This window comes from Urtica dioica, chromosome 6 (genome assembly GCF_054948205.1).
Source record: "Urtica dioica subsp. dioica isolate 48M chromosome 6, U.dioica_male_clone48M_v1_H2, whole genome shotgun sequence".
Classification (NCBI taxonomy): Eukaryota; Viridiplantae; Streptophyta; class Magnoliopsida; order Rosales; family Urticaceae; genus Urtica; species Urtica dioica.
Genome location: NC_142761.1, coordinates 38,154,624 through 38,176,637, shown reverse-complemented (window position 1 = coordinate 38,176,637; position 22,014 = coordinate 38,154,624). Strand labels below are relative to the sequence as shown.

Here is a 22,014-nt window from a genome sequence, read left to right as displayed (position 1 = left end):
GGTTGCACTTGTCTTAAAACGCCCCCGACCCAAACACCCAATACTCTTTTGATCCAAATTATGTTGCTCATACTTTCAACCATTCGGAATTCACCAAAATTCCAAACACCCAAATGCTATATTACCCTCAAATGGATCCCGAGCAAGCTTATCAAGCTCAAATTCCGCTATCCGAAGTGGCTTTTCAAGAATTTCAAGTATTCGAGCAACATTATCGTGAATCCCAAAATCCAAATGAAGAAGAAGATGACAATGCAACCCACAATCCAAATGAAGAAGAGGATGATGATGAGGAGGAAGAAGAAGAAGACCTACCACCACCACCACCACCACCACCTCAACCTCGAAGTCAAGTTCCACGACCTCGACAACGTGAACAACAAGAGGAGACCCAACAACGACGACAACGACGAGCACGACAAGAACAACAACAACAACAACAACGTGAAGGTGCTCAACAACAACAACAACCACCTCAACAACAACAGCCACCACGACGTCGTGCTAGGTCCGTTGTGTGGACCTTCTTTGAAGAGGTGATTGCGAACGGCGAAAAAGCCAGAAAATGTCACAGTTGTGGCAAAATCTTCAGCGCTCACAACACAAGAGTCGGGACGTCGCTATTGTGGAGTCATCACAGGCATTGCCAGGGGACTCAATCTGGAGCCTCGTCTAGCCAGGTAAGTCACATCGATCCTGTAAGCTTTAGACGTGAGTTAGTAGAATATTTTGTTTCCACCGATCAATCTTTTAGTCATATCGAATCTCAAGGCTTCGTTAGATTCATTAGTTCTATAATTCCAAACGTTCAAATAATGTCTAGGAAAGCTTTGAGATCCGATATCCTAAAATGGTTTTTAGGAGAAAATGAACAAATGAAAGACACAATATCATCTGGTAGGTATAGCGTAGCCTTAACCTCGGATATCTGGACTGGTCAATCTAAGATGGATTTCATGAGCGTTGTAGTGCACAATATAGACGACGATTGGAACATGAACAAATGTATCATAGCCTTTAGGATGATAGAAGGTTCTCACACTTGTGAAAACATCTTAGACATCATAGTTAGTGTTATAGGTGAGTGGGGTTTGACCAATAGGATTATATCTGTAACCTTAGATGATGCCACAAGCAACAACGCCATGATTAGGGAGTTAAAGGAGAAACTTAACGTTGGCGATACCCTTTTGCATCAACGTTGTGCTACCCATATCATAAACCTCATAGTTCAAGCCGGAGCCGCTAGTTATGACCATTCGATCAACAAGATTAGGAATTACATTAGTTGGATAAATAGTTCAACCTCTAGAGTAGATGAGCTTAAGAGACGCCTTAGACTAAACGGTCTCCAAGAACGCACATTTCACCTAGATAACAAAATTGGGTGGAATTCTACCTTTCTCATGTTGACCAACTTCTTATCCGAGCATTACGTCAATGTTATTGTTTCTTACATTAACAGCGAACATGGCGAAAACGCTATATCCGAATATGATATTAGGATGGCTGAATCATTTGTTTCTTTTCTCGACATTTTTTTACAAAGAAACTTGTTATCTCTCTGCTGTTTACACTCCCACTTCTTTTCTCGGTCTTCATACTATGACCGCAATTGCTGTGCATCTTGATAACTATAAAAACGAAACAATTTTTCAAGATTCTATTCAAGCAATGACAGCCAAGTTTCAAAAATATTGGGGGGCTGGAAAGGTTCCATTATTATACGGTTTTGGAGCCATTCTAGACGTCCGATGTAAAATTGGTGGTTTAAAAAAATTTCTGAAGTACATTAGAAACCATTTCGTGGACCAAGATTACGTTGCACTTGATCTCGCGAGGATCGTGCAAGCTTTTTTTTTATCTTTTCAAGGTATACGAAGCGAAACTCCTACCGCAATATCGAGCACAACCATCTCAATCACAGACGCAGTATCCGAGAAGACACCAATACACGAATGTCTTCGTCAACGCGCCCGCTTACAGCCCATCGCCTCAACAACAAGAAACTGGGACAAGTCAGACGAGGTCGAGTGCAACCGACGCACGGTCCCATCCGGAGATCCAAGAGTACGATCGGAACGATTGGGTTAGGTCGGATGACGAAGCCATCGACCTCTTGGTTTGGTGGAGACAGAATGCGATGAGGTTCCCGGTCTTGTCATCTATGGCACAAGACATCCTCACCATCTCTATTTCAACCGTGTCATCTGAGACGGCTTTTAGTAGCGCGGGCCGCATCATCGACGATAGAAGATGTAGCTTGAAACTGGAGATGGTCGAAGCATTGACGTGTGGTAAGGATTGGATTCAACATAGAAATCGAGCACAAGAAACATTCATGTGCTTCGATATTCTTGACGATTTTGAAGTTGATTTCGCAAATGTAAACATCAATGGTTAGACTACCTTGTATAACTAAGGGATATCCCGGCCCTTGTCCGGGAAAAGATTTCAAATAATTAACGAGGAAATGGGTGCTCTTTTTCCTCGCCGTCGCACCTTTTTAGGGGTCAGTGAAGTTTTTTAGGAGGCCCATTTTTAATTTCACATTCTTTTTTATTATTTTTTCATACCCTACTTAGTTTAAAATCCTTTCAATTACATCCTTCTATTTAATTATTTAAAATCATTTAAATCACTAAAGATATTCACATTCTTCTTTATTATTTTTTTCTACCCATTTACTTCAAAATCTTTTCAATTAAGTCCTTATATATAATTATTAAAATTCATTTAAATAATTTTTTTTAATTTCTTTTTTCTTTTTTTTTTATGCTTAACGGGGTTCGAATTCCCGTTAGACAAATCCCGCTACCGTCCCGTTACTTAACGGGATGAGACTCCCGTTTGGTCAATTAACGGGAGTCGGGTTTTAGCGGGACGGGACTAGCGGTTAATACCGCTAGGCCAGGTTTAATCTAAACTAGTGGAAGATCATTAGTTATATGCAAATAAATTACAAAGTGCGTATATCTTGCAAATAAATTACGGAGTGCATATGTCTTACCATAAACCGTTTTGATTTGATTTTTCCGCTTGGAACTTGGGCTCTTGGAATGGACGAACATGTCCGTTCCGTACCATAAGCCTAAATTCAAAAGTTATACAAGAATAGTTGTCACTTATCAGAACAATATAAAAGACTGAGATTCAGTTAAGTTTGTCCTTACATAGAACACGATTAGCAGCCATATAATATAAGGTTTTTTGTTTTCCAATGTCCATCTGTTAAGTTGGTGATAATATTTTTTAGGCAAATATAATAATCTCACTGATTTTGTTATCAAAGTCAATAATAGACCAGTTGTATTCTCAAAGAAATAGAAAAACTTCAAGTCAACTTTCTACACCAACATGTAAGTATTCTAGTCAAATATTTTGGTCTTGACTGCAAAACCGATAACCAACATAACTAGCTAGATCCTACAAATTAGGCTTATCATGCTAAAATGGACAAAGATAGTTACATATATAATGTATTAATATATGTATTATTTGGAATAAATTAACTTAGTATCATTTTTAACCATAATTTCAAGCACACCTTCTTCACTGATTTAGTTTCAAGTGTACCTGTTTATCCATCTTTCTCTCTAATATTTATATTTTTTTTTTCAAATATTATTTAAGACTGATTGTATAAAGTGTGAATAAGACCGTTATTTTACAAATTTAAAAAATTAAAAAGTATATTTGAAATTACGATTTTCAAAACTAGTATTTTGGTCTTCTTACCCTATAACTGATGCTAGTTATCATAATTTGTTTTGCTTTAAAGTTTTTGGCTACCATTTAACTTCTTAAAAATCACATTATGTAAAGTATTAATATGCATTCTTTAGAATAAATTAACTCAATTACCGGTTAGAGTACTGCACTAATCAATTTTATTTCAAGAATACCATGTGCTTCCACTTTCTCTCTTGTATTTGTTTTTTATTAAATATAAGAGACACAATAGTTTAAAATATGAGTAAAACATGTATTTTTTATTAGTCGGTATTTATGGCACTACGATCTTCAAAATATTTATGTCTCTTTTCCCTCTTATATAAGCTGGTTATCATAATTTCCGGCTACCTTTGACATTTTAACATTCACAATTTTTTTAATGAATTTCTTAACCCAGTCCACATGGTCCATGAAAACAGGTTTGCTATATTAAATGTATCAATATAACACATACATAATAATTTAAACAATAAATAAACTTATTAAAAAAAACACTGAAATCACTGTAGTCAAATATTTAGCTCCCTTAAAAAAATGAGGCAAATATGTAGCATTAAAATGTTGTTGAAATATTTTACATTTCTCTGATAAATATTTTGCTTCATCCCCCATCATATAATTTAAAATGTCCCGAATTCCGTCACTTAATTGTAATTTTGTATTTGACGCGTCAGCAAAAATAAGAGATTATGACGTCTCAACGACCATTTAATCTAAATAACTTAAAATCCAAGCAAACATTCATGTCGTACGTTCAAAATCAATTAAAGCCTAGTTATGATAACTGCATGAATATTAGTCAATTAATATAGAAGAAATTCAGATCTTTCGTTTTAATAAGAGTTAACAAGAACCGCACAACTTGAACTGGTAAGATAATTCACCACGATCGATCTCATTATTATTTATTTAAGCCTTTACACCACAGAAAAGGGTCAACAGTCAACACTCACGGATTTTTTTTTTTTTTTGTAGAGATCTACTTAGCGAAATAAAACTCCGAAGGAATACTAATAGTAAAATAAAAAAAATTAATTAAAAAACGTTTGTAGTATTTTTAAGCAGCCAACATCATCCTCACAAATTCGTCGTAATTGACGAGACCATCACCGTCCAAATCAGCTTCTCTCATCATTTGCTCTAATTCTTCATCTTTCAGTCTCTCCCCAAGATTTAGCATCACATGCTTCAACTGCAAATAGATATCAAGATTTACAAAGTACGTTATATCATGGTACTACGTGTTAACAATAATACGCGTAATGTAAATATGGTCAGAGACTTGACTTAATAATTTGGTTAACAGGATCAAATATGAGAATACTACTTTGACGTTTGCAATTATAATAAGTGTGAATAATATTCATAAATAGGTGGCTATGAATTATATTGATAACCAAAAAGAATTGAAGTGTATTGATTGTTGATGCACGTACCTCAGTTGGTGAAATATAGCCATCTTGATCTTTGTCAAACACTTTGAATGCTTCTCTAAATTCTTCATCAGCCTCACTTTCCTGTAGTAACCGAATTTTAATCTTATTAGCTTCTATTTTTTTTTTCATAGAAACTCTAATCATGCGTCGATGGCAACACATTTTTGGATTTGATTATTAATAATGAGATGTCGATTAAAATTGCATTTTATCGTGACATTGTGCGAAAAAACGACGACGAAAAAAAAAGTCCTCGGTCAGGACTTTTCGAAAAAATGAGATTTCGGGGCCATTTCGGTGTTATTTTAATATTCCTTGGATAAGACACACTATAATTAGTCCGATCAAATCGTATTACTTTTATTCATATACATATATATTGTAACAAAAGAAAAATCACCTTCATTTTTGCTGCCATGAGAGTCAAGAACTCGCCGAGCTCAATGGTTCCATTCCCATCCATGTCTACCTCATTGATCATGTTTTGCAGTTCTTCTTCCGTAGGGTTTTGGTCCAATGATTTTATGGCTACGGCTAGTTCATTGATTGTGATACATCCTATACATATTTACATTACAAAATTTGTTAATTAAATAAAAAAAATTAAAGATCAAACGAACTATATGAAGATCAGGATCAAGGGAAAAAATGGTTTAGTAAGAAATAAAATATTGAGAAAAAAAAATGTTGGAATTATTACCATCGCCATCTTTGTCAAGAAGGCAAAAAGCTTCCCGAAACTCCATAATCTGATCTTCTGCTAACACGTCTCCCATGGTGAATGATATTCAAGTCTTATACCGAAATATATTCTGTGGTTAATTATTCCCAGAATAGCTTTTTTTTATCGATTTATATACAGAAGCTCACGAGAGAGAGAGAGAGAGTTTTGGGTTGTACTTTGCTTTGACGTACTGTGATACTACCAAGTTGTTCTCTGAAGCGACTTATATAGACAAATACATAATGTTGCTCTAGTCAATTTCTCGTTTGGAATAAAAATAGTAAGTGACGCCACGTTTGATTTCTAATTCTATATTTTCCTTTAGTCAAACATGTATTCGTGCTTCCTGAAAATTTTTGAACCACAAAAAAAAAAAAAAAAAAATCTCATGTGTATCTATCGTTGAAGTCCATCATAGCGGAAAATGAGTTTAAGTGTTAGGGATTTTATTTATTTATTTGTTTGTTTATGTATGTGTGGGAAGTTTCTTCAGCATTGTTAACTTAGGAATATATGACTCAGTTGGTATTTTCTTTTTATGTTAAGCAAAAGATATTTCACATAATTATTTCTTGGGTACGACTGAAAATCAATAAAATAAAATAAAAAAAGGATCTTATAACTAAATAGTCAATTAAAATTAATGAATTTGTAGGTTTGTCTAAAATTAAAGAAATTGACAAAATGTGTAAATATCATATTTCAATACAAAACATGACCATGTGATAAATTATTTATATACATCGTTAAATTTGTTAATCACCGTGTCAAAAATAGTTGCCAACGTACGTAACTTTAGTTATTTTGCTCAAAACCGAAAAAGTATAATTATTTTATTAGCCAATTAGTTTATAATTGCTATCTTATATAATTTTTTACAAAAGAAAGGCTATGAAATATACACTCAAGATATCCGTGAATATTACTCGTTTATTAATGAGTTTCTATAATTTTCTTTGTACAAAATATACGATTGAATACAAATTTATTATCTTTACTATATTTTAACTAATTAAGCCATAATTAGTCCCTGCGTATTATGATTGTAAATCTAAAATAAATAAATAAAACGAAAACTTATTGATTAATAAAATAACCATTTTTTTTTTAGAAGCAACCAAAGTCTTGAATTAAATAGTCAAATTTATGTTGTCATTTTGATTTTTGTTTTTTTTTTTTTTTTGTAAAAAAACCTCTTCTATACGAGCAATTTATCACTCTTAAAAAAACTTATTATTAAAGTAAAAAAAATTATTACAACACCGTACATTTTGAAAATTTTAGCTATATCACTCATTTTATATCAAACCTAATATTTAACTAAAAGGCCCTAAATTTAAATATATTTATTAGTGTTTTACAGTTTTCTAAGCACTACGTAAATATGAAAGTGGCACATTTTGGTCCTGGTAATTATGACGAAAATATGGAAAGTGGCACATTTTGGTCCAGTATTTCCGATCCACGACCTTTTTTTAGCTCATCCTTAAGTATATATTCATTAAATGTTAATTTATATGATGTGCATTAATTTTCCGTGGAAAATAAATAGGCAAGTGTGTTGTCTATTCTTTATGAAAAGAACAACCAAATAGCCCCTCTGCGTACGCTTGCCTGCTTTTCAAAGATTTTTGTGAATCGACTTATTTTATTTTCTTGATGTCAATATTTTTCTTTAGCCGAGAGTTGACTTTATAAATCAACGATCGAGTGATTACATATTTTCGTTGAATCCAGCCTCTCGAACCCTATATTAAATTAATTCATTTTAATATATATTCTCTTTTTATTTATGTTTTCATTGACCAAACCAAACGACCTGTGCCAAAAATCAAGGGGAAAATAGTTTAATTTTGAAGTCATGTATATGTTTGATTTAGTCCCATCACGCATATTAAATTACATCTAGCATAACCTATTGAAATTGAAAGCTAATCTTTCCTAAATAACTTCGATCTTCTTAAAAATAACAATATACGATTAGTACTGTAACTCAATAACTTATTCTCCATTTGAAAAATAGTTCACCAAACCGAAGTAAATTAAATTAACTAAATCAATTAATTTAATTTACTTTGATTATACTATTTTCTTAATAAAATAAAATTTTGGTAAATATCTTAAAAAAGCTAAGAGATTGACTAGTTCCAACAAATTCTTTTATTTAATTACGAGAAGTATAACATAATAAGAATATAAGAACGTTATTTGAAAGAATATCATAATATTTATTCTAAAGAAAACACTATTTCAAGTTATATTATTCATTGTGATATATTTAACCATTTGCTTGCAATCACTGCTACAACGGAAAATCTTTTCCTTCTCTGAAAAGAATTGTCTTTTCAATAAACAAAACAAAACCGAAATATTGTTTTTAATATAGTATACGTAGGGGATGCAAATTTTCTACATGAATACTCGACTGGTCAAATTATAAGAAAAAGAATACAAATGCAGAAAGCAAACGAACACAAGAACTTTCTTATTTGAAAAAAAATGAACACAAGAATTTTCTTATTTGAAAAAATTTGAACACAAAAACTTTTTAGGCTCAACAATTGGTGTGTTTGAGTGTAATAATGGACGGCCCTCCTTTAATATATATATGGACGGAGCTAGAGAAACTCACCAAAAAAGGCTAATTTGAAAAAAAAAATTGTAAAAGGGAGAAATAATTTGTAAATTTAAAAATAGGTCGAAAGTGTATAATAGAATAAAATTGAGGGGGATCTTAAGCCCCCTCGGCCAACTATAACGCTCTGTACCGATTTATATATATATATATATATATATATATATGGTGTTTAAATTCAGCTATTTCAAATAAATAAATAAAATTAACTAAATAAATGTCTATGTAATTGATAGGCATATGCGGCCATAGTGGTCGAGTCTTCAACTATTGAAGTTTTGGGTGAAAAAAGGTGTACGAAAGGATAACAAACTTTCCTAATCAGTTAAGTGTTTAACATTAAATTACATAAAGGACATTGCCACATGAATCTCTCAATATGCTCTTTTGAACGAGCCATGGGTCTCGTAGATGAAGCCTATTTTAGAGTAGGCGAAAGTGAGTCTCTGGAAATGGTTTGGTGAGAAAATCCGCAAGTTGTTCCTTAGTGAGCTGTAGCACACTTCAACAAATTTTCTTGTAAAAAGATCTCCGATGTAGTGAACATATCCATTTCAAGTGACCGTTGTACCTTGATTGACACACCAAAAAACTAAAGTGGGCGAGTCAATAGCAACAAGAAGTTAAGCTTAGAAGGACATATTTGCAGATCTTCCGATGGGTTTCATTCGGAACCTACGTGTATTAGTTTTCCATTATTAAGTCTATGGAGATAAGATAATTGTGTAGCTTCTCATATAATGTCAGTCCCGTAGAGAGCTTGCAAACATTGTCATGTAGAAGAGCATTAATGAAGCCATCTAGCTGCTTCATGTATACAATCTCTTGCGGATTATCTGTTAAAAAAAGCGTGATTGATGTTTATTTGATGTATATTCCAACCCCGTGATATGGACAAGACTAAAATTTTCAAAGTTGTCCAGAACGGGGAATTAAAAAATTCTTTAGCGACCAGGCGAACTTGGAACAATTTCTGGACTCATCAGATTTGTACTTGAATTTGTACACTCGAAGATTGTCAGCTAATCGAATGTAAGTGATGAATAGGACTAGATTCCAAGTATAATTATGATCAAGCGCCTAAAGGTCATCAAGCATTGCTTCTTTCCATCTGGGATTAGTGAAAGTATCATACACCCTATAAGGCTGATTAAAACAGACATGAGAAATAAACCAAATCGGGCGAGGATGATTTTTGGCTTGAATATGGCATCACATGCACGAATGATCAAATGATGAGTATATGTTTGAGGAAGCTTGGATGATAGATGCTGTTTGGGAATAGATTAGGGGAAGTGCAAGTTGAGGTTCGGTACATGAGATTTATATGATATATAATCGATGAATATGCATTGTTTGGTGAAGTGAGTAGGATAGGAATGTTCCATTGAGCAGTAGTAGAGGACATGAACCTCTGAGGTGCTAATGATGCAATGACATGCTCGAAGGAGAATAAACCCTCCTTGAACGCCTCACTGCGAGCAATATAAATTATGCCATTGTGATGTAAACATCGATAAGCATTTTGAGAATCACTATAATCATTGAAAACACACATTTATGATATGTAAGCAAGCTTGTGAATATTATACGATCTAAGATGCAGAAATCATGCGGACTATTGGATGCAACAAATCATCCAATGTCAACAGACGTAGACTATTGGATGCAACTTTCTCGCATCCATTTTGACTATTGGATACGACTTTTTGACTTTTGTATGCGACTAAAGTCCTATTTGTCCTAGTGACTGACAATAAAAGACATTTAACACATGCGGATTGAATTTTCACTTGAACGCGTACTCAAAAGGTGATTTAAAACTCAGTAAACAAGATGGTACTTTATTGATCAGAAAGCAAGATTTTGAGAAAGCGTAGCACCGAATGCTTAGTGGCCTAGAAATTTCAGTTAGAAGATGATGACGTTTTTCTCAACTATAGTATGTTGAGAGTGAGTGCCATGACAAGGATGCCTAAAAATTAAGCCTAGCTGTTGTAAAACAGGCTTGAGTGAGAGGAAGGTACTTGAATTTTGATTAAAAAAAAAAAGCTGAACATGAGTTTTGAATGTATCAAACATCCTTTTTGCTTTAATTCAACAAGATGGCATTGTGGGAGATGACATGAATGTTGGCGCTAGAATAATATAGAATTATATTTTTGGAATTTTTTTTTTTATCATAATATTTTTGGAAGTAGATAACCATATATTTTTATGTGAACACGAATTGTTGAAGGGTTGAATTATACATGCCCTAGAAAAATTTCAGCACTAACTAGTTAGTCTCATCACGGAAAAAAAATGGACGAATCCACAAAAACTCATGGTTAGAGCAACTCCAATGGGAGTTGCTCATGTTTATGTAGAGCTTAGGTGGAAAGCAACTTAAGTTGCTCATGCATTGTGGACAACTTTTTTTTTTGAAAAATCGTGGACGGCACCACGGGAAAATATCATTAAAAACTCTCACTTAAGTGACGAAGGAATACCGTGGTTACATCAATGACTAATACCACGGAGGTCGTTCACGGCCTCTTGAACAACACTAGGAGGGGTCAATCCCAACCACCGGACACCCGGGTCAAAATTAAAAGCATAACTAGCAAGAACATGGGCAACCTTATTACAATCACGACGGTGAAACACAAAATCCAAGCTGTCAAATCTAGGTAAAAGAAGGAAAATATCGTTGATAATCGTTATGACAATTGTGGACAACTTAAAATGTCATAATCATTATGACAATTGTGCTCATATATCGCACCAATGCTCACTATTATTTTTATACATAAATAATATAAAGTTTATATAAAATAAATAAATAAATAAATAATATTAAAATAATATTATAGTTGACAACTTGTATAGATGCTCACATTTGAGTATTTTATTTAAAAATTGCTCATTAATAATATATATTATTTATTATAATGTGTCATGAGTGAGCACCACTTAGTATTGGAGTTGCTCACGAGCCTTCGTCGAATTGGCACCCGCAACATGATTCTAACACTAATACTCCATCCCAAAATTTCCAAAATAATTTCTTATGAACCTATCCTTTTTTTTTCTTTTTTTTTTTTTGCTTCTAACGAACCCTCTCACAAAAACCTTGGTTGAGAATTAACACAACCCAATTCGTAACAACAAAATCAGCAGTAATGAAAAAATCCAAAATTTATTTTCCCTTAATTACCATCACAACTCTCTACATGTCTCTCATTCTCTCACTGACAATCCAAACCCATTTGTGGACTGATTTTTTAACAAATTAATCCTCTCAATTGCAAGTCACATGAAAATTCCATCAAGTATTTAACGTAAAGGACGAGTTGTGCTAAAAGAAAAGAGTTTGACAGTGCTTTCTTTGCTCATAAAAAAAAAGATTAGAGACTAAAATGTATCAAACATGAAAGGTTAGGGACCAAATTAACTACAAATCCAAAATTCATATATAATAAGTAAAATTTGATAACTTATACTTGACGATAAAAATCCTTTGCAATAACTAAAATCAAAGATCCAACTAGTTAAGATAGTACAATTGGAGACTCCCTTTAAAATTAAGATAATAATTCTCACTTACCAGCTCATAGATAAAGTAGGTATCTTGATCAGAGCATCTAAAAAACGTTTTAACTTATTAAAGAAATAACTTGCACAACTAATTCAACGCTAAATTTATTGGCAGAAATTAACGCCCTAGCTAAGCCCATGTGACATTAACTTCTCAACAAATCTAAATATCAATAGAACAATAACTTGCTAAATATAATTTATGCGGATATACCACTAAACAAAACTACATTTATGTATTGTATAACAGTATATCACTATCTCAAATCAAGGGCCAATAAATTTTTCTAATTGTTAATTGAAGGAAATAGAGTTAGAAAGTACTACACACCGTAGGCCAAGATAATTAATGAAGGACATCATTATCTGTATTAACTAACATTTTTTGCTAGTTGTGTTAGACCGTTTCTACTTGACCGTACGGTTGCTTTGATCACTTGGTTACATTTACAATTTATCTTTTGGTTAACATTTTATTGCCAACTTTTGCGGATGATTCGTCATGTTGATTCATGTATATATAATTTTTTATGTTCAAATTATTGGTATTTTTTTTTAACTCGACATTATATTTCCTCGACTTTCCGTCATGTTCTTTGATAAATTGAATAAAACCATATATGAATAAATAATCCATCTATATATATATATATATATATATAGCGCTTCATCAGTTTTTTTTTTCTTTCTTATTTTTGTTCTTCAACGATATACACCTACTATTCCTATGTCTCAGCTAAATTTGACTTATCAATGTTGAAACGCGTGTTAAGTTGCACCATTTTTTACACTTCTAATTAATGACGTGGACTTAAAGCTTGGTGAAGCTAGTTGGCGGTCTCTTTTTATGTTCCGTATTATTTTCAAATTTCAGCTATATCCATCCTTTGGTATATGACATGTATACGCTATCAAGCTATATATAATTAAGCTGAAAAAATCTTGTAACAATATTTGACTCTGCTTAGTTATTATGTTACAGAAGCTTCACGCAAGCAAAATTGTTTTAAACGAATATGAGAGGTTAAATCACGCTGAAATGGTGAGAGTTCCTTGTAATAATATGTTATAAATTACAGATCATGTATAAATATTTTGTTGTGTGAGAAAGAGGGACAGTAAAAAAAAATAGACATATTAATAAGAAACTTACTTTGTAAACATACCATCATTATTTTTAAAATGTCGACAGTATCTCATGTATTTAATCTAAATGCCTTATTTATTTTCTCAATTTCTAAAAATAAAGTGGTTATTAGAAAACATTGATTTTATAAATTAGTCAACGTTTAGTTAATTTTGCGATCTAGTTATTAACAAAAATAAACAAGTTAATAAAGACAACATCGCCCTTTTAGTTATTAGTCAACATATCGTAAATAAATGAATAAAAAAACTAAACAAATTAAAAAAAAACACACAATCAATCGATACTAAAAAAAATAAAAATAAAGTAATTCCCACTTTTTTATAGAGTAATTATTTTTTTAAAAAAAACTCTCTCGTATTAATTTCAAAGAGCATGTAACGCGAAGAACATGAAGAAAATTTAAATAGCGGATATTATGTAATTTTTTTAATCTCGTAATTCAATTATGTTTTATGGTTGTTTTGTTAGTCGCACATCATCGAAGATTAATTATATTTTCTCGAGAGCTAAGCATGAATAATCGCGATTTGAATTAAAATAGTTTGAATTTAAATTTTTTTGCATTAAACACATAAACCCTTTTATGATATTTTCCGTAATGAGCTTCATGAACTCAAATTAAAATAAGTTTTTTTTTAAATAAATAAAACCAACAATCAACAATTGGTATCAGAGCAAAAGTTTGTTATCAGATACTAATAAGATAGCTTAACCACCAAGGTGGCTCTCAGGTATTTGGATTCATACATTGTTTATGATTGTTTACACACGATGTGCCATCAATCAATTTTAGTTTTGAATCTTTCTATTTGAGATTTTACTTTTCCTTGTGAATTGTTGTTTAGTATCTGTATTTGTGAGTATTTTACCCGTTATCTAATGAAAAGCCTCTATATTGTTTCAAAACCAAATATCACATTCTCTATTATAGAAATGAAAATAGAACTCGACTTTATTTGATCACGTCCCACATAATATCCGATCGAAAGTATGACAAAAATAGTTCTAAGTTATAAAAAATCCCAAGAAAATTAAGTTAAATATGAAAAAGACATCAAAGTTAGCGCGTGTATTAATTATGGGATGATATTACATCTATCCCTTTTGTATTATTGAAATGATACATTTATACTTTGTGTTTTTAAGTCTATCACATTTATCCCCTCAGTTTTCCATTAATTGTAAATATATATCTTATATTTTTTTTATTGTTAAAATTGCATCCCCTGATTGATATTATGATTGATTTTTTTTATATTAACTTATTAGAAATGACAAAAAAGACCCTTAGAAAACATACACTTCTCCTCTAACCAAAAAAGCATTCTACTAATCAATAAGAGTTTATAATATATATATATATATATATATATATATATATATATATATATATATATATTCATATAGTAATAAAATAACAAGGTTTTTTTGCTTCCAGTGATAACAAGGTTTCGAAGAAGAGAGAGTTTTTATTTTTTAAATGTATTTTTGTCATTTTTTTTAGAAATTAATATAAAAAATCAATCAAAATATCAATAAGGGGATAAAATTGTAACAATTTATAACATATAAGGTATATATATATATATATATATATATATATATATATATATATAATGAAAACTAGGGGAATAAATGTGATAGACTTGAAATACAAAATATAAAGGCATCACTTCAATAAAACATAGGAGATAAATGTGTTATTTTCCAATTCGTAACTTCCTTATCAAACTAAGAAATGTATGTAGTTGAAACTTGAAATTGACAATTACGCCATTATAATATAACTAGAGTGAGTGCATGTTAGAAACCCAAGCTTTATTATATCCACTGTTCTTCGAGGTTCGTACCAAATTTAGAAGAAAAAAAATGAGTGTCGTGTCGAATAATGGACATTTAAAATCTGAGTTTATACTTTTCTAAAAAAAAAACAAAAACAAAAAAAATCCAAGCTGATACGGCGACAAAGTCATATAGTATGAGGTGTATCTGAATAGGATAGATTAGCATAACTACAATTTTCTTTTATGTATATCATATAGCTACTAATTAATTATAACTATTTTTCTTTTACAATAAGTATGACCGCTGACCAAATACTTCTTCAGGAACGGATATCTCATCCTAGCTTATAGCTAGATCTGATTATTTACTTATCAAAAGTCAAAAACAACCCAGCTTGTTCATATGTATTGTACTAATAATTAGAGAATTATCACGATAATTAAGCTAACTCTGCTCGCACATGTATGCGTTTTTTTTTTTAATTATTGTTTATATACCTATCTATGTATGTATATTTTTTATAATTGTCTGGACTAGGCCCTACTAAAATTCACGAGAGCTTGACATCATCAACTAGAAGACGATTACTATTGTTGTGGCCTTAATTATTGCGTCCAGGGGAAATCAAACCGGAGAGAAAAAGAGAAAAGATGAAAAATAAGAGAAAAATAAAAAATTGTTTTCAACAACTTTAACGAGTTAACCTCTTTCTCCACATGTACTCTTTCTCTTCTTCAATATTCCCAGAAGAATTTCTTCTTATCGAGGGGGGTAAAAGATCGATAAAAAAGACATTCTTCTGGGAGCTAGAGAGAGAGAGAGAAAAAAGAAAGTTAAAAGAAAGGCGTATAATTGTATTTTCTTATGACCTCAACTTTTTTAAGTGTCAAAACAGTTTTTTTTTCCGGTAAAAATCATCAAAGATACTAAACCAAATGTCCAAATTTAAAGAACGTTATGTACATGTTCAATAAGTTTGTCGTATGGTTAATCTTTATAAGTCGAGAGCATGATAAAGTCCTATCTCACTCATCATTTATATATACTAAGTACGTACTTCGTTGAGCTCTCTCTCTCTCTCTCTCTCTCTCTCTCTCTCTCTCTCTCTCTCTCTCTCTCTCTCTCTCTCTCTCTCTCGTTAGAAAAGCGTTTGAGACATCACATTTTCTAATAGATTCAGCCATTCATGTTATAAGTCTAATTAATATCAATGTACTATATAGCAAGCTAAACTTTTATAAAGAGTTTTTCCGTGTGTTTTAGTGCCAAGCGTTTTGCCCATCGGATTTTACATATATCACACAAACTTTAGTGCCTTTTATGCAAAACCTTTGCGTGAGATCAATTATATTGAACAAAGATGTTTCGGCGCGAAGAGACTTTGAACGAAAATATCAAATGCATAAATTCTTTGTTTTTTTTTTTCTTTTCAGGAAATCTTAAATTCTTAGTCCTATGCAAATCCAAAACAAAATAATGACTCCGCAAAGATTTTGAGCCAACATATAATTCACTGGTCTAGTTCCTTAAAATAAACTAAGTACTTGTAGTGAACATTTAACGACCATAATTTACAAGTAAAAATTCAAATAGCAACAAATAAACGGTTAGGGAAAAAAGTTGCTCCATATTATTTCAGGTGTAGAGTCAGATTTAACTACAACAAACTTCAATGATCCAAATATATGGTGGCATTCAAACCATAATGAATTGAATAGAAGAATCAGTTATCTTTGATCTGGTTTTGAAATATAGATATCACCAAAATACAACAACAACAACAACAACAACAACAACAACAACAACAACAACAACAACAACAACAACAACAACAACAACAACAACAACAACAACAACAAAAAAGACATTTTGCTATAACACTTTTAATTTTAAACATTATTTTATCAATTTTAAGGACATATGGCGTCCATGGACATACCAACATAATATCATTACACTAATTAGAACTATTGACCAGTCAATAATTCAAATAAAAATGGTAATAAAATGTCTATAAAATTTATCTGTATTTAAGTAACAATCATATGTTATATTTTTTTCAGACCTGTGCTATTGAACGTATCTGCGGGTTGGACTTTAATCCATTGGCCGCGAGCGGTCCATAATCACTGTATTTTAGTCGGGCAATTTCACAAACACTTCATTTGAATATGGTGATTTTTTAGGGGGAAATGGGCATAAGTACTACCACTTTTCATCATTTGGACCAAAATATGGAAATCCATGTTTTAGACAAGAATAGTAGTTGGTCAGCTGAGGAAGTACAATTTTGCCATTTTGTAAACATACTCACACCACACACACGTGAAAACTAATAAATTAATAATAATAATAAAAAAAAAACGAATTCTCCCCAATCTCTCTCTACATTCCCGCTCTCTCTCTCTCTCTCTCCTAATTTTCTGGCGAAATCGACGCTATAACCACCGCCCGAGTTTCTGCAAGTCCGGCCAAAACCCGCTCCGTCGCGAGCCGTCCTCTGCCTCCGACGCACGACTCCAAGCTCAGCCCAGTCCGAGCCAATCTTCGCGTGAACTCCGACCGGAAAGAGGAGAATCGCGAGCTCCGAGCCTCTCTTTTCTTGGCCGCGTGACTCGGCTGAGACAAAGGAGACGCGAGCTCCACCGACTCCAGACCAAAGAAAAGCCATCAGAGAAGCTTTTGACGAAGCTCCGACGAGCCTGAGAACATCCGCCGAGTTAGAGGAGACCGCCGAACCGAGAGATCGACCGAGAAAGGATTGGAGGAAATCTGAAATGGTTTTTTTTGGTATTGTCGGAGCTGACATACAAGTCTACAATTTCATTTATTGTAGACATACAAGTCTACAATTTCATTTATTGTAGACATACAAGTCTACAATTTCATTTATTGTAGACTTCTATGTCTACAATAAATGAAGTTGTAGACTTGTATGTCTACAATTTCAGACGTGTAAACTTGTATGTCAGCTACGACAATACAAAAAAAAAGCCATTTTTTACCCAAACACACGAACGAACCCATAAACATGAAACCCAGAAACACGAATGAAACCCATAAACATGAAACCCAGAAATAAACACGAACGAAACACGAAACCCGTACGTCAACAACGAAACTTATACCAAAAAACAAACAGAACGAAACCCACCCAGAAATTCTCAGATTTCAATCGCCAACATGAAGTCTACAACTTCATTTATTGTAGACATAGAAGTCTACAATAAATGAAATTGTAGACTGGTATGTCTACAATAAATGAAATTGTAGACTTGTATGTCAGCTCCGACAATAAAATAAAATAAAAAATAAAAAAATTTAACCCAAATACACGAACGAACCCATAGATATGAAACCCAGAAACACGAATGAAACCCATAAACATGAAACTCATAAACAAACACGAACGAAACACGAAACCCGTATGTCAACAACGAAACTCATACCAAAAAACAAATACAAACGAAACCCACCCAGAAATTCCCAGATTTCGTTCGCCGACATGAAGAGATAAAGTTTACCTCTTCGGCGACGACGACGACAGACAAACCACTAGCGACGACAAACAGAAAAAAACAAGTTTTTTTTTACCTTAAATGAACGAGAGAAGAAAAAAGAGGAGAAAGAGAGAGCTATGAAACAATGAACAAGGAGAGAGAGAGAACTGAGAGCAAATTTGATGGAAATGAACAAAATAAAAAACCAAAGGGCACTTAAGACTTTTCTCATATGGTTAGGTAGTATTTTTGTCCAAAAACAATGACCACAACATTTTGGTCAAAAGTATCAAAAAGACTACTATCTAAGGCCATTTCTCTTTTTTAAATACTTAGAATTTTAACATATTTCATAAAAAAAAAAAAAAAAAAAAATCGATGATTTTGTCGATATTTTTAATAAAACTGTAAACAATTAATAACAAGTGAATTAAAATTCTAAAAAAAAAGTCTAAATAAATTGTAGTTATTAAGGAAAAATATTATAAAAATTGATTTTATTCAGAATAAATTAGTCGCATGATTATTAAGTCAATATCTGAACTTACACTTTCTTATCTCCAAAAAGTATATAAATAAAAATAAGAGAGAGCACCAAAAACGCGTTTCTTGTGAAGACTGAAGACTTGGACTTGGGCTAACCAGCCTTGATTATCTACGTCTCCACTCGGACCCCTTCGTATATATAAATTTAATCTAATTAAACAGAAAATAATTCTTAATTAATAAGGAAATTATTAACAACTGTAACGTCTTTATTTTGACGTTAATGATTTTAATGCATCGTGTTCAAATTTCTCACTTTTCCATTTCCATTTTCCCTGGAATCATAAAACTGTCAGAAATTTCAAAACGAAAATAATAATAATAATAATAATAATAATAATAATAATAATAATAATAATAATAATAATAATAATAATAATAATAATAATAATAATAATAAAAAGACTTTATAACAATAAAATAAAATAAAAATTCCATTTTCCCTCGTTCAAACTTCAATCAAGACTTTCACAGAATCAGAGCACACGGGAATCCAAAAAAACATAAAGAAACTGAAACTACACAACAAATTCCAAGTCAAACTTTTTTTTCTTTTCTTTTTCTCAAATGTCCAACGAAGCTTTGACCGCCATTGACGGGTCGTACCTCGCCGCGCTCTCTCGGCCGCTGTCCGACGTGGCACTCACCGGAGATCAGCTCCTCAGCCTCGCTAACTCCGCCGTCTCGTCCACTCTCTTCGGCCTCGCTCTGCCTCAGTCTCTGAGGTCCGGCGCTCTGCGACGCATCGGTGTTCTCCGAGATGACGAAGAGGTTTTCCGGTCCGCCGAGCTCGCTCCTGAGCAAGCCTCGAAGACGATCGAGCTCTACGTCGCCGCGATCGCCGATGAATTGCAAGGTAAATTCCTTTGGATACACGATTGGTAAGAAAATTTGACCTAAATACGAATACTGTTGTGTTGATTATGAGGTTTGAAAAGTAGGAGTTGATTTGAAGGTTGTTTGATTTACCTGAGAAATGATCGAAGAAGCTAGCGAAAGCGTTTGTGCGTTTGCTTAGTTAAGAAGACTTAATAAAGTTGTTACATGAATTAAGAGGTATGGTTGATTTTGCAGATGATCCGATCGTTGTAGCCGTGTTGGACGGAAGAACAATCAGGATGCTATTGGAGGACGAGGATGATTTCGCAATGATCGCGGAGAATCTCTTCACTGATTTGGACGCAGAGGATAAGGGAAAGATAAAAAAAGACCAAATTCGCTATGCTCTTAGTCACCTGGGAGTTGAGATGGGTGTTCCTTCGGTTTCAGGTTCGCTTTTTCCCTCAGTTGCTTAGAACTCTTTGTATCTGCTTCGGTCACTGGATTCTGAGATATGACTTTTATTTCGGAGGTGTTTATCTAAGAGTACAATGAAGAGGAAGTATTGTTCAATGCTATTTTGTGAATTAGCTCATAATCAATTGTGAGTTAGCCAGTGAAGAAGCCGGGATTGTTCTGTTATGTGCTTAAAATTGCTCATGTCTGATAATGTTAATTGTTTTTAGAAAATTCTGATTGATCCGAGTTTCCTTCTCGATAATTGTCTAGGGTTCTTTAATCGTTGGCCAACCTAAACACCCGAGTTCTTTTGTTGTTTGGCGTTTAAGAGAATTTTCTTCCTCGACGATTTTGATTGTTTTGGAAAGCTATGATTGATCCGAGCCTCTCTCTGTAAACTTCGTACTCGACCCTGATATCGCCTACCTGTTTGTTTTTTCAGCACTTAAGAATGGTCTTATTTGATAATATTGATTGTAATGGAAATTTTTTATTAAGCAGAGTTTCCACCTCTAAACTCGATCTTGAAGAAATACGAGTCAGATGACGAAGAAGAATTGGGTCAAGCACAGTTCGCGTCATTACTTCAGTGTGTTCTGCAAGATCTCGCAGATGCTTTGTCCGCGAAGGAAGTCGTTCTCGCCCAGAATATCAAAATAGCGAATGGCTATAAGTTAAAAAAGGTAAGTCTTTTTGTTTCAGTGTGAGGATTAGAATCGTAAATCTCTACCAACACTTCGCGTGATCGATTTCATGGAAACTTCTTGCTTGTATATGATTTCAGCTTTTGAGCGATGAGAAGCAACTGGGCAACGTTGCAGCGAGAATTCTTCTTGAAGAGCAGTCTGAACAAGACGGCCCGTTTATAGCGCTGTTCGTTAGGAATTTTTTGGAGAAACACTGTACTGAGTTTGGATTGCCGAAACCATCTGAGACCAACGAGGCAGCGATTCTCCTGTATGATTCGGTTTTTGCTGATGTGGAGAACCTTGGCCTCCCGTCGGGACTCGATAAGGACGAAATTTTCAAACTTGTGAGGGTGATTCTAAAGAGGTTCGCAGAGCAGCTAGAAGTCAATCCTGTTTATTATGATCTTGATAACTGAGAGAGAGAGAGAGAGAGAGAGAGAGAGAGAGAGATGGCTGATTTTGATGTGTAGTTTCAAATAAAATAAAAGAACTATGTGGGATTTTTTTTTTTACATGTTTCTGGAATTGATATAAAACAGCAGCTAGAAGTAAACATTGTAAAGATACTCAAAATATGATACGAGAAAGAAGAAGGCACTATTGTTTAAGTGGCTTCATGGTTCCAAATTTGCACATTCGCATTCAGTCCGAGTTGATTGAAAAGCTATCAATATCTATTCTGATTGGTATATATCTTTATTTTCAGCTTATTGTATTGATTACTATAAAGATAAAAAAGATTAAAAAAAAAAAGAAAAAAAAACAATAAACAAAACGTGGTCGAACTAAAATTATGTTATGATTTCCTTTCGATTAATTATGTTTATGTTCCAAACTTTTTATAGTTTGTTCTAATTTTGTGAACACTGCCAAAACAGAATTCTATTCTATATATATATCAGTTTTTTTTTTTTTTTTTTTTTTTTTTTTTTTTTTTTTTTTTTTTAACGAATAGTG

The 22,014-nt window shown here is 32.8% G+C and overlaps 2 protein-coding genes across 2 annotated transcripts; one reads left to right on the top strand and one right to left on the bottom strand.

The window, feature by feature from the left end:
* Nucleotides 1-4,562: 4,562 nt before the first annotated feature.
* Nucleotides 4,563-6,092, bottom strand: LOC149393946 (uncharacterized). Its single transcript, XM_089616703.1, has 4 exons — nt 5,872-6,092; nt 5,572-5,729; nt 5,172-5,252; nt 4,563-4,927 (listed from the first exon to the last, which is right to left on the bottom strand). Exons 1-4 carry the CDS (start codon nt 5,945-5,947, stop codon nt 4,793-4,795), a joined length of 450 nt encoding a protein of 149 aa, XP_089472829.1. The 5' UTR covers nt 5,948-6,092; the 3' UTR covers nt 4,563-4,792.
* A 13,395-nt stretch (nt 6,093-19,487) lies between these two features.
* LOC149393945 (calcium-binding EF hand family protein) lies at nt 19,488-21,684 on the top strand. The gene is made up of 4 exons (XM_089616320.1): nt 19,488-19,946; nt 20,165-20,359; nt 20,870-21,051; nt 21,153-21,684. The coding sequence occupies exons 1-4, from the start codon at nt 19,658-19,660 to the stop codon at nt 21,471-21,473; spliced, it is 987 nt and encodes a 328-aa protein (XP_089472446.1). The 5' UTR covers nt 19,488-19,657; the 3' UTR covers nt 21,474-21,684.
* Nucleotides 21,685-22,014: the final 330 nt, after the last annotated feature.

Bases quoted from the DNA above. Each gene is read 5' to 3' on its own strand.
- LOC149393946 (XM_089616703.1), bottom strand. From the start codon at position 5,947: ATGGGAGACGTGTTAGCAGAAGATCAGATTATGGAGTTTCGGGAAGCT. The intron at 5,253-5,571 runs GTGATTTTTCTT...CGGTTACTACAG, and splicing joins TCATGGCAGCAAAAATGAAG to GAAAGTGAGGCTGATGAAGA. The intron at 4,928-5,171 runs GTACGTGCATCA...ATCTATTTGCAG, and splicing joins GCTATATTTCACCAACTGAG to TTGAAGCATGTGATGCTAAA.
- LOC149393945 (XM_089616320.1), top strand. From the start codon at position 19,658: ATGTCCAACGAAGCTTTGACCGCCATTGACGGGTCGTACCTCGCCGCG. The intron at 20,360-20,869 runs GTTCGCTTTTTC...TTTATTAAGCAG, and splicing joins GGGTGTTCCTTCGGTTTCAG to AGTTTCCACCTCTAAACTCG. The intron at 21,052-21,152 runs GTAAGTCTTTTT...ATATGATTTCAG, and splicing joins ATGGCTATAAGTTAAAAAAG to CTTTTGAGCGATGAGAAGCA.